Below are 13,211 nucleotides of genomic sequence, written 5' to 3'. Positions count from 1 at the left end.
GGAAGAAGTATGAAAGCAAAGACTGAAAGGGAGCTGGACTTACTCGATGATATAAATACAGCAGTCTGCCTGATTAGGTCAGGGCAATATAAGATGATGGAGGTGGTTACAAAACTTGGTCTTAGCCATGTTGAATGAACTATATGGCCTAAGCCTACCTTTGAAGCCATCATCTGTGACACTGTTTTGTGAGCCATGGGCACCCATTCTAGAATTTTGAGAGTAAAACGGATCACATGTATGTAGGATATAGGGGAGGTGGACGTAAGGTGGTGGAGGGGTGGTAGTTCGAAAAGTAGGATTCGACGAGTTGAAGAATGACTATCCAAATTTTGTTTTTTAGAGTGTCATGGTATGGAGACTATAGGGCAAAATAGCTGTGGACAGTTTAGTAAAAAATTTTTGATCTTCTAATTGATCCAATAGGATTCCTCTTTCCTAAACCTGAACTGATCTCACAGCTGGAGCAAGGTAAGGAGCCACGTATTTATTCTCTATGACCCAAGACCTCCTGATCTGGGGCTTAGTCCAATCTTTCCTGCAGGTGAGAGGGCTGGGTCCAATGCTTAGTATTGAAGCAGAAGGGAGGGTTTCAATATATGGGCAAGGGATTGGATGAGAGGGAAATGAAACTTACTCTTTATTTCCTTTTCCTTTGTCATACTTCCTCTTACCAATGTACTCATCCAATTGTTAATTTTGGGGAAATTCAACTTTGCCAACCACACTCTTTTGTCTTTTGTTGTACTCATCATTAGTCCCTGCTCTCAAATGTATTTGCCATGTATACTTCCTCATCCTGGAATTGTCATTCTGCATCAGTCCCCATGGTATCCCATATGGTTCCTCATCTGCTGGGTTTATACACAACATATAGCTATCTACGAGTCCTTTAAAAGAGACACATCTGTCAATACTCACAGCCCTAACATCCAGATCTCATTGTGTTCTAATTCTTGCTGTGCTCATTTAGCAAGCATTTATGGAATGTACCATGTGCTGGAGCTGTGCATTTCCTGAGCTCTATCAGCATGTCCTGAGAAAGATGTCATTTCAAGGTGAAGGAGATTTAGATTTAGGCTTCAGCTACCGCTCCATCTTTAACCTCCACAAGCGCAGGCACAGCGGCGAGAAGCCTTTCCACTGTTCACAGTGCAACCAGCGCCTGAGTTGGAGGTCAGACCTGACGCGCCACCTGCGCAGACAGAAGGGAGAACCGCCTTTCTGGTGTGCTCTGTGCGGGAAGCGCTTTGGCCTCAGCTGGGACTGTGGGCGTCACCAGGTCGCACGCACCGGTGAGCGGTCCATCGTGTGTCCCCAGTGCACCTGGAGCTTCAATCGCAGCTCGAACCTGGCCATGCGCCAGGGCGTCCACACCGGCGAACAGCCATTCAGCTGCTCCGACTGTGGCCGCGGTTTCAGCCACCGCTCGTCGCTGCTCGTGCACCAGCGCGTGCACACCGGCGAGCAGCTCTACCGGTGCAGTGACTGCGGCAAGCGTCTCCGTGTTGGCCAGGACCTGGTCAAGCACCGGCGCCCTCACACCGGCGAGAAGCCCTGCAAGTGCGGGGTTTGCGGAGGAGCTTCAGCCAGAGCTCGCCCCTCGTCATCCACCAGAGGGCGCAACGGGCGAGCGTCCTATTGCTGTAACTGTGGCAAGAGCTTCAGTCAGAAGACCAACCTCGTCACGCGCCAGAAGCTGCACGGGATGGACAGGCGGCTGGGAGTGACATCTGAGGCCTGACCAGACCCGGGACGAAGCTTGAGGTTCTTAGCTGAGACTAAGCAGAGGCCACCCATTTCCAGGAGCCTAAACGCTGGCTTCACCTTTCCCGGGTTCCAACCCTCCTCAGGGGGGATCATCAAGCCAAGATTTGGGGCCACACTAGAGTGGGGGTGGAAAGGGGAGCTCAAGTTGGTTTTCCATAGTCACCATTTCCAGGAATCTACTCGTTCTCAGGCAAATACCTGGGGTTGCAAGGTCGCTAAGTGGGGTTTCTGGGAGTCGGGCCTCTTTCCGCCTCAGAGTCTCTCCCACGCCGCCTAAAGTGTGGGAAATCCCAGAGAGCATCAGACAGCTAATCCCTGGGTGCTTGTGTCCCCAGGGAATTATCTGGGAGCAGAAGATATGAAGCATAAGGATGACAGGTGGTACAGGGTGGGTGAAAAAACCCTTTTTAAGTTTTCTCATTTAACTTACCTCATCCTACTTTCTAGGGTTTTCACCCCCATTCCTAGTGGCTCATTGGAGCCTCTGGTCTACCTCATGAGTGACGTTAAAGAGGGAGAAGAAGGTGGTTCCCTTTTGAGTTGGTCCCCCCCTTATGTTTCTACCCCCAAAGTGACCTTCTGACCTGTGCAGCTCAGGTGCCTTCATTTGCATCAGCCCAGCAACTTGCTCTCTCCACCCTTCCCCCAAACCTTCAGCTTTCAATTAAGCTGCCAGGACATTCTGAACTTTGGGGATACAGGGGATGGGATTTCTATTAGATTTGCCCTCTACCTTTCCTCGCTGGTGAAATTTCCTGCCCAATTTGTTCATCAGGACAGGAGGTGGTGGGAGTCTGGGTGAGCAGAAATTTGAAAAGCAAACAACACTTTCGTCTTTCACAGAACTCAGGGTGAAAGTCACACTCACAGTAAGAGTGGTGGTGATCGTCAGTGTTAATGGCCCAACTTCCTCTTAGCCCCTTGTGTTTCCTGGTTGAAGATGTGTCAGAAGTGGTAAGATATGGGTGGAAACACCATCCTCTACTCAGGTCCCCCCCTGAAAAATCAGACTTTTCCAGACTTCCTACTGGAGTTGGAAATTATTACCACATTCCACTGGACTCACTTCCTGGAGTTTGGTGCTGCCCATGTCTTTTCTTGTGAGCCAACTATTCCCTTCTATAAATTGCCTTTTCACTGGAAAAGAAAGTTATTTTTAAAGTTGTGGTTGGTGGAAGCTAGCATTTCTCTTTCTAGATGAATTATTTGGGCCAGCTCCACATTCTTGTGCTGTCTTTGGAATTGGCTTAAAGCTATTGTTTACAAATACTTTTACCTTGGCTTTCTAATTCTCCTGAAACTTTCAGGAGCCTACCAATTTCTGGGCGCAGGCCTTTTTCTTCAGTAATGCGAATACAGCACTGATCTTTAAGGCTCATAGATCGGGATATCAGGGTTGTTGTGCCACCGTGTGGCCGAAGTAGGTAACTGCGTCTTCTCCTGTACTCTGGAGGGCTCGCCCTGAGCCCTATCCCCAAAGCAACTATCCTTTGAACTGAGGTCTAGAGCAGTAGTTTCGGACTTTAAGCTGGGTTCTACCTGTGGAATTCTGGATTCGGTAGGTCTAGGGTAGCACCACATAATTTGCATTTCTAAGTTCCTGGGCGATGCTGTTGCTGCCGATCTGGGAACTGCATTTTGAGAACTGCTATACTAGTGTAACGAAAGAACAATAGTTTTGAGCTCCCAGCTCCACCACCGCAGGTTCCCACCCCACTTCAAATAAAAGGTGATTGCGCTGTTCCGGCCTGTGCAGACTGTCTTGAAAAGAGGTGGAGAAGTCCGTTATATGCTCTCTGATCACTAGGGGGCGCTCTATAAAAATTCTGTTGCCTCAGAAGGCAGTCCAGAGAAGTGCTAGGAAATCAGAGAGGCGGTCAGGCCCTGCTTACCCCAAAGAAGTCATATTGTTGACTGGAGCACAATTGGGACATGGACAAAGCCGAACTTAGCCACCTTCCCACCTTTCGGGACCCTTCCTTTTTGCCTTTGGACTGCCTCTAATCATTCCCTCTCCATTTGTCTGGGTTCCAAGTCCGGTGACATCTTCTCCCGCAAGTCTCCCTTAAAATGTAAATGATAAAAGACTCAGGTAATGAACTTTCTTAGAAGTTCATGACGTCAAAAATTACCTGTGATTCAAAGGGAAGAGGTTTTATGAGTCTTTAAGAGTGCAATTTCAGGCACCTTGTCAGGCAGTTGGGTTAATGTTTTTAGTACACGTGCCTGGTTTGCAAACCTCCATGTTATTGGGGACTGCCTTCTAATAACACCGTAGACGCTGCTAAGCCTTTCCCTTCTTTGGGAGATCCTCCCCAGAGAGGGAACCGGCAGCCCTGTGTGAGAAACTGCAACCTCAGATGATATTTTCTAGATAGATGCTGGATGCTCATATATGGTTCAAAGCTATGATGAGCATTCACCAGAAAGAAAGATGGGGCAGAGAGCATACTGGATTTTGGGAGCAGATATCATTTGATCTCTTGGTTCCTCACCCTTGGGGGAAGGTGAATATTGGCCACTCAATGATCCCTTCAATAAGTGGCTCCTCCCTGTGTCTTCATTTTCCCTGATGAGCACATACATGTCTGCTCTCTGCTGGAAATTTCTGTGTGAACAAAAGAAACAGAAACCTATCTCCTTGGCTTCTTTTGGATCTGGGGTTATAGTTCTGAATTTAGAAACTTGCTACCTATTCTGACTGGTGTTTGCCATGGCAACCAAGTGAATGTGCTTATATTTGGTCAGGATCAATTTAGTCAAGATCTCTTGGTAGCAATAGTTTAGAAGGAGCATTCACCACAATCTTTTTGGTTCTTTGTAAGTGAATAAGCCACAAGAAGCAGAAAGTCCTTGAAGAAATAGGCACAGAATAGGGAGCTGAACCCATCATAGAGCTCAATTGGCTCAGCCCTACTGCTTATTGATGAAGTTGAAAACCAGAGAGATGATGAAAGGATTTGGCACCAGCTCATGCAAGTCTTTAGTAGCAGACTGTGGATGCTAACACAGCTCTCTAGTCTTGACCCAGGGCATTTCCTATTCAACAATCCCTCCTGCTGTTTTTTGCGTGCTCAGAGCTCCAGGCCTTGTTCCAGAAACTCTTTACTGTGTCTTACACAATATGCCCCAAATTAGGATGAGATAGATTAAACAAAGACAATTGTAGAATTAAAAAAATAAGGTGAAATCAGAAACCAGGGGAGTACTTCAAAAGCATTCTGTGAAGAAATGTACACTTCCTAGAATTGAGTTATGAATTTGCTATAAGCTCACTAGATGTCATATAAACAGGAGAAAGTCGATCCTTAGTTTCTTAAAAAGTTAATCATACACCTTCATATGAGCAAGCCATTCCACACCTAAATATTTACCCAAAAGAAGTGAAAGCACACAAAAAGTTGTATGCAAATGTTCATGGAGGATTTATTTGTAATAACCAAAAGCTGGAAACAACCCACATTTCCATCAATAGGTTAATGTATAAACAAGTGATACACCACTCGGGAGGAAGAAAGAATGAGCTGTTGATCCCAAAACATGGATGAATCTCAAAATAATTATGTTGAATGAAGAAACTAGGCCAAAAAGAGTACATCATTTGTGATTTCATTTATGTAAAACTCTAGAAAAGGCAAACCGATCTGTAGTCACAGAAATCTGATCAGAGCTTGCTTGGAAATGACGAGTGCAGGGCCAGGTGGAAGAAAGAAATTGCGATGGGGCATGAAGAAACTTTTGAAAGGGTCGAACATATTCATATCGTGACTGTGGAGATGGTTTGATGGGTGTATAAATATGTCAAAACATATCAACTTGTGCACTTAAATATATGTAATTTTATTATATGTCAATTATATCCTCAGAAAGCTTTTAGGAAAATGTCATTGCTTATGTGACAGAAGTATAGTTATTCCTAGCACTGAGATGTGAGAGAAAGTTTTCCTCTGAGAGTTTCATAATGTTGCTTCTTGTAATCCTCCTCAGTGTAAACCAATGGTAGAACGCCAAAGCACCGTTGAGCAATAACAATTCTATGAAGGATGTTGTGGGGTGAGCAGAGATTAGTGGGAGGTGGAAAATAAAGCATTTACGGATGCAGCTCTCCGCTGGTCTACTTTAGTCTGGGAGTAAGATTTTAGATTATCAGAAGGAAAGGTGTATTGCCATCCTTTAGGCAATCCTTCCTAAATGTTGCCCTTCTCTATTGGGGTCTTGATGAGTGATAAGGAGCAATAGTTCTGAGATTTTACTCACTGATAAGTATATAAACTTTAGGGACTGGGTTGAATTCCTCTTTTGAAAATCAAGGAGCCGGACAGTTCACATGACTCCAGGGAAGGCCATCCTGCTCCTCTGTTGGATAGAGAGTGAGAGTATAACCATGCATTGTCTTCCCTACTTTTCATTGTTCTCTGACAATTTCATGAGAATCAGCATTATCTCCCCAACCAGACAGCAAGCACCATCTGGGCAAAATCACCACCCTGTATTTACTTGGTATTCACCACAGTGCCAAGCAGAGCAATGGGCACATGGAAGGCCTTCAATAAATGCTTGCAACATTGAATGAAGTGTTGGGAATAAGAAAAAGGATGTAGACTGCTCTTTTAATTATTAATGAATACTTGTCCCTCTGAGACATCTATATTGATTAACTCAGCTCGGCTCATTTCTTTGTTCTGCATGTCTTTGACTCTCAGGTACTTCACCATTATCTTTACTCTCAGTGTCCTGGTTGTCTTTGGTTTGTCTGTGTGCTGGGTGTTAGTTTCCTGTAGCAGTGGTGTGTGGAGTCTCTTCCTCGATTCTCCTTTGTTTCTCTTGGTTCCCAATGCCATTGACATTCCAAAAATACTCTTCTGTCCCCCAACAAAGGCACCCAATGTAGATATTATCCTCTATGCTTACCTCTCTGACTCACTAATAAAAAATATTTATTGAGACGCTATTGTGTGCCAGATATTAAGCTTGGTGATTTACAAGTCTATAAATCCTCACAAAAACCCAAGGAAATAGACTCTATTGTTATCCCAACTTTATGGATAAAGAAATTAAGGCTGGAGGAGATTATCTCATTCTCCTGTGATAGCACAGCTAATCAGTTGGAAGAATTAAGACTTGAATTAGGTCTGACATTAAAATCTATTCTCTTAACTACTGCGTCACACTGGTTCTCACAAGAACTTATTGTCATTGAAATTTTTCTGGCCCCTCCTCACTTTTTAAGGACTTTGCTCTTTGCCTGGTGATGGATTTAATTAGCTATAATTATGGGTGCTAATGTACTAACCAGCACACTACCCACGAAACAAATGCCTTACCCAGGATGTATAAATGTCAAATAACTTTAAGGACCTGGAAATTTTATTACCTTGATAGTCTGGTGGAGATGACATTTTATAACTTTTCCCTAATTATCAACTTGCTCTGCTTGTAAAGTTGACTGTCCATCTTGAATTTCTTGTTTCTTATAACAGAAGGCAGAATAAAGTGTGTGTGTGCATGTGTGTGTGTGTGCGCGCGCGTTGGGAGTCTAAGGAGGGGTTTGGCTCCAGTAGTTCTTCAAAGGTAAATTTTCTTTCTTGACTGGATGCCCTTCCCCCAAGGTGAGAACCATGCTTCCTCTCCCTTTGATCCTTGGTGATTTGGAGCTGACTGAGAATGGTAGTCATCACTGTCACCCCCCTTGTCAAATCTCTGCAGGCCTCATTTTCTGGATGGTTCTCTTTAGGGCAGCCTTGACATCAGTGTTCCGCAGACTATAGATGATGGGATTGAGGATGGGGGTGACCACAGCATAGAAGAGGGAAAGCAGAGGGTCAGTGGCTGGATCGTAGCTGGCCTTAGGACGGATGTAGATAAAGATGCCAGTGCCATAGAAGAGGGAGACCACGACCAGGTGGGAGGAGCAGGTGGAGAAGGCCTTGCGACGGCCAGCAGCAGATGGGATCTGGAAGATAGTAGCCAAGATACGCCCATAGGAGCCCAGGATGAGGCCAAAGGGGCAGAGGATAAGGAGGGCAGCGGCCAGAATAATCTGCATTTCACTGAATGAGGTGTCTCCACATACCAGCTGCAAGATGGGCTGGATCTCACAGAAGAAGTGTGGGATGACATTTGGGCCACAGAAGGGCAAGGAGAAGATGAAGGAGGTGTGGCCCAGGCCCACCATTGCTCCACAGGCCCACGCTGACCCAGCTAGCTGTAGGCACATCTGATGGCTCAGCAAAAGAGGGTAGCGAAGGGGTTCACAGATGGCTGCGTAGCGGTCATAGGCCATGGCTGCCAGGAGACAACACTCCGTGGCGCCAAAAAAGAGAAAGAAGAACATCTGCAGTGCACAGCCAGAGCGAGGGATGTGGCGCTGACCACTAAGGAGGTGGTGAAGTAGCAATGGGATGGTGACAGATGTGTAGCCAATCTCCAGCGCTGAGAGGATTCGAAGGAAGAAGTACATGGGGGACTGAAGGGCAGAATCAACTGAGACCAGCACCACAATGAGGAGGTTGCCTGCTATGGTGAGCAAATAGACGGTGAGGAAGAAAGAGAAGAGCAAGCTCTGGAGGCTGGCCAGGTGGGAGAAGCCTGCAAGAATGAATTCACTCACCACGGATGTGTTTGTGCTCATCCTGCACACATCCCTTCTGACTGCAGGATGAACAAAATGGCAAGGGGAAGTTGCAATTATGGAACTGTGAAGTGGGCAAAAATGACCCCTTTCTGCATCTGATCAAAGCGTTGGAACTGCCTTTCTTTTAGAATTTCATGGCAGTTGAGGCAGGACGGCCCTGAGTTCATACTGGCCCTCACCCACTCTTGGAAGCCAGGGTGAATGTTTGGCTCTCTCAGCCTAGTTCCCTCACCTGACTCTTCCTGATGGTGCTCACCTTTCATGAGAACACATGGAATTCTGTTTTCAGTTTCTCCGGGGGTGAGAGTTGCATCATTCTGTCCCTCTTTTCACTTTTTTTCCTCCCTTTCCCATCCTTCGCACAAGGCTGGGGACAGAATTTTCTCTTCCAGTAGATGTTTTCCTACTCAAAGTCAGAATGTATTCTATGTTCAGGGCATGGAAAATCCCATTCCAAGTCCCGGGAATTTTGTCTGGTATTCTTCCTCTGGTTTCTTTCTATTTCTGTCTTTTTCTTTCCTTCCTTTACATATTTTCCCTTTCTTTTCTTTTCAACTTGTCTCCTCTCCAACCCAATTTTAACCTGTTATTTTTTTTCTTTTTCTGGCTCCTTTTTCAGTTACCAGATCTATTCAGACTCTCCTTTTTCTATTATTTGACCATTTCATGGTTTTTGAGGAGGAGAGAAAAATTTGAAAGATATCTCTTTCAAGTTCCTGTAGGAAGTTAAACAGTTCAGTTATCCAAATGAGTCAGGATCTCTCTAGTTTTTAAAGATGCTTAGGAAGAAGATGACAAGACCTGTCTTGGTTGCTTATTTCTGCCTTTTATAGACTCTTGAACTTCAGTCCTTATACTGTAACACATATGCAAATCTCAAAACCACATGCATAAACTCCACAAATCCACAAACATATTACATTTCTAAACAGAGGCACAGAAAAATAAATAGCCCAATATGCTCAGATTCCTGGTTCATCTAAGGCCATAAACAAACTGTGTATTGTATATACATACAAATATTATTACAAATAAAAATGAAAGTGAAAACACATTTATCACAAAGATATAAATACACTCAGAGATACAATGAAACAGATACATAAATCCAAATTCTGTGCAAAAATATAACCATATTCAAGAACTTATATTAAAAATATGAGCTCACACACTGATGTATTTTTGCAGTTGAAGAGTCTTTGGTTCATTCCACCTTAGTGGCTCTTTCAGTGTTTTCTGGGTGATATTACCTGAGCAATGTCTTTCTATTTGGAGAAATAACCAGTGATAAAGATGGATGGTATTTGATGACTTGCTTATTTTCTTCTTTCTCTATTTACTGGATGCCTCATGAGGAAGGTACTCTTAGATTTCATCTCTTCTTAATGTCTCTGAGGACCTGAGTCTCCAAGCATATTTGACTTTCCAGTGGGGAGAGCTCTTCACATAACCAATTAATCTGTTGCTTTGGAGTCTGCTTTTTAGGTAGCAGAAAGTATAGGGTGACCTGTCAAGAAGACTTCAGAGAAAATGTCCAGGGCTGTTCGTCTTAGATCTCTTATAATATCTCTGGTTCAACCATTTTTGTTTTCTTCTCCTTCCTCATTATTTTCTTCTTTCCATTACTGTAGATATCCTATATACTTAGGAAAGGTAATAATGCAATCTTTCTTCTATCTCATTGTTATTTATATAGTTCAGCAATTAATTTCTTTGATAACCATTCATAGAGCCCCTTGTATATTTCAGTCATTCTACAGAGCATGAAGAATGTAAAAGAGAAATAAACATATTTTTGAGCTTAGTGAGCTGATAAATATCATTTTCTTGGGAAACTGTCCCTAATTTCTCTTGTTTGGATCTCTTAATTTAGTATATAAGAGCTTTCTTTGCATTATTATCATTTGGATTTATTGTTTTATTTATGATCTTCTATGTTTTTATACGTTTTTATAGACATGATAAAGCCTGTGTGTCAGACAGGGTGTTTTCAAGACAGGTAACAACCATCACAACAAGCCCCAAACTCAAACTGCTTTAAACAATAAGTTCATTTATTGGTTCATATAACTAGAAGCTCAAGATTTACTTATAATAGGTCTCCTCCTTAGTTTCACTCCAATTCCTTTGTGTTTGCCCCTTTTATTAGATGTTGCTGAAAGTAATGAAAATATAAGTGGCTCAAAAAGGATGAAAATGTATTTACCTTTCACTTAAATGTCTGAAGTTTTGCAATTCAGTGCAATACGGCTTCTCTGATTCAAGATTTCCTCATGGATGCAGTTTCCTTTCAGTTCATTAGTCTTGTTTTCCTTGAGTGTGGCCCTCTTATGGCATAAGATGATGTCATACATGTTATAAGGAGCAGAATGGAGTAGAATAATCTGGATTGCTATGTGCCCAGGTAGACAATCTTTTAGGGTAACCTATGTAGTATTCTTGCCAAAGAGGTTTAATTTAAACAAAATTATAAGAAATAATCAGACAAAGCCAGATTGTGGTACATCCTACAAACAACTGACACAGACTCTTCAAAAATATCAGTGCCTTTAAAGAAAAAACAATGGTGGAGGGTGATACTGTTCTAGATTGAAGGAGACAAAAACCATAAGAATAAAATGTAATACATGATCCTTGGTTGGATACAAACAAAAACAAAACAGCTTTGTAGACTTTTGGAACAATTTGGAAAATTGAATATGGGCTTTATATTATTGTATCAATGTTAAATTCCCTGGGTGTGATATTAATATTATGGTTATGTAGGAGAATGCCTTTGACCTTAGAAAGATACACAATGAAGCATTTAAGAGCAAAATGTCATGCTTACTGCAGCTTCTTTTAAGCGGTTCATCCAAAACGGTATATGCGCATGCCTGTATGGATGGATGGTCCTTCACTCTGCTCTATGGGCTGTTTGTCCCTGTCAGTTATCCTCCTTGTTCTTGTCTGAGAAGGATGCACAGATTTCACACTCTTCTTCCTGCTACTTCAATTTTGGTGTATATTAGTCTGGTTAGGCTATGCTGCAATAACAAACAATCAAAAATATAACTAGCTTAATGTAAAACAATTTATTCGCAATCATACAGAATTTGCTGTGCATTCAGATGACCTGCTAGGATAGCTGTCTTCCATGTGTTAACATTCCATGCAGCTCTGACCTTATGGCTTCTCCATATCAGCACTTGCTTCTGCAATTGCCATTTCAGGGAAGAGTGGGCTGAAGAGTTAATCATCAGCAAATAAATTGTATCAATTCTGATCATATTTAACTAGACAGAGCATGTCACATAACTATGTCTAAATTCGAAGGGTTTATGGCAGATCGTACTTTCCAAAGATAACTGGAAAAATTCCTCACCCACATGTTCTTCTGTAAAATGATCTTCCAAGGTATAAATCCAACTTGGGCATGATGTATGATCCTTTTAGTGTTCTGTTGAACTTGGTTTGCTGGTATTTTGTTAAGCAGTTTTGCATTTATGTTCATCAGTGAATCAGTGATATTTGCCTATAGTTTTTTTTTTCTTACTTGTAGTATCTTTCTGATTTTGATATCATGGTAATATTGCTCTCATAAAATGGTTTGAAATTATTCTCTCTTCTATTTTTGGGAAGAATTTTAAAAGAATTGGTTTTAATTCTTTGACTGTTTGGTGGAATTCCCCCATGAATCCATCTGGTCCTGGGCTTTTCTCTGTTGGGATGTTTTTGATTACTGATTCAATCTCCTTATTGGTTATTAGTCTGTTCAGCCTTTTTACTTCTTCTTGATTCAGTTTTGGTAGGTTGTATATTTCTAGGAATTTATCCATTTCTTTTAGGGTATCCAGTTTGTTGGTGTATAATTGTTCATAATAGTCCCTTATGATTCTTTTTATTTCTGAGGCATCCACTGTTATGTCTTATCTTTCATTGCTGATTTTATTTGAGCCTTTTCTCTTCTTTTCTTAGTTTGGCTAGCTAAGAGTTTGTTGATTTTGTTTATCTTTTCAAAAAGACAACTATTAGTTTTATTGAATTTTTCTATTTTAAAAATTCTCTATTTGAACTGTTTCTGCTCTAATCTTTATTATTTCCTTCCTTCTGCTGATTTTGGGCTTAGTTTGTTCTTTTTCTAGTTTCTTGAGGTATTAAGTAAAGTTACTTATTTTGGATTTTTCTTCTTTCTCAATGTAGATGTTTGCTGCTATAAACTATCTCTTACCATTGCTTTTGATGCATCCCTTAAGTTTTGGTATGTTGTGTTTCTTTTTGTTATTGTTGTTGTTGTGTTCCTTTTTTCACTTGTCTCAAGACACTTTTAAATTCCCTTTTGATTTTCTTTTTGACCCAATGTTGTTCAAGATTGTATTGTTTAGTTTCCATGTATTTGTGATTTTTGATTTCTGGTTTCATTCCATTATGGTCAGAAAAGATAAGGGGAATAATTTCAATTTTCTTAAATTTGTTAACCAATGTTTTGTGACCTACAATGTGATCTATCCTGGAGAATGTTCCATGTGCATTTGGGAAGAATGTGTAGTCTTCTGCCTTTGAATGGAATGTTTTGTACATGTCTGTAGGTCCATTTGGTCTAAGGTATAGTTCAAGACCAATGTTTCCTTATTGGTTTTCTTTCTGGATGATCTATCTGTTGTTGAAAGTGGGGTATTGAAGTCCCCTACTATTACAATATTGTTGTCTGATTCTCCCTTCAAATATGTCAATATTTGCTTTATATATTTAGGTGTTCTGATGTTGGGTGCATGTATATTTATAATTGTTACATCTTCCTGTTGAATTGATCCTTTTATCATTACAT

At 41.8% G+C, this 13,211-nt stretch overlaps 2 protein-coding genes across 2 annotated transcripts; one reads left to right on the top strand and one right to left on the bottom strand.

The window, feature by feature from the left end:
• Positions 1–994: 994 nt before the first annotated feature.
• Positions 995–1,744, top strand: LOC103567987 (zinc finger protein 79-like). Its single transcript, XM_008544740.2, has one exon. The coding sequence runs from the start codon at positions 995–997 to the stop codon at positions 1,742–1,744; it is 750 nt and encodes a 249-aa protein (XP_008542962.2).
• A 5,718-nt stretch (positions 1,745–7,462) lies between these two features.
• Positions 7,463–8,401, bottom strand: LOC103567981 (olfactory receptor 10C1). Its single transcript, XM_070583880.1, has one exon. It carries the CDS (start codon positions 8,399–8,401, stop codon positions 7,463–7,465), a length of 939 nt encoding a protein of 312 aa, XP_070439981.1.
• Positions 8,402–13,211: the final 4,810 nt, after the last annotated feature.

Source organism: Equus przewalskii, chromosome 19, assembly GCF_037783145.1.
Source record: "Equus przewalskii isolate Varuska chromosome 19, EquPr2, whole genome shotgun sequence".
NCBI classification, from domain to species: Eukaryota; Metazoa; Chordata; class Mammalia; order Perissodactyla; family Equidae; genus Equus; species Equus przewalskii.
Note: the sequence above shows the minus strand (reverse complement) of the source record. Positions and strands in the feature narration are given on the sequence as shown.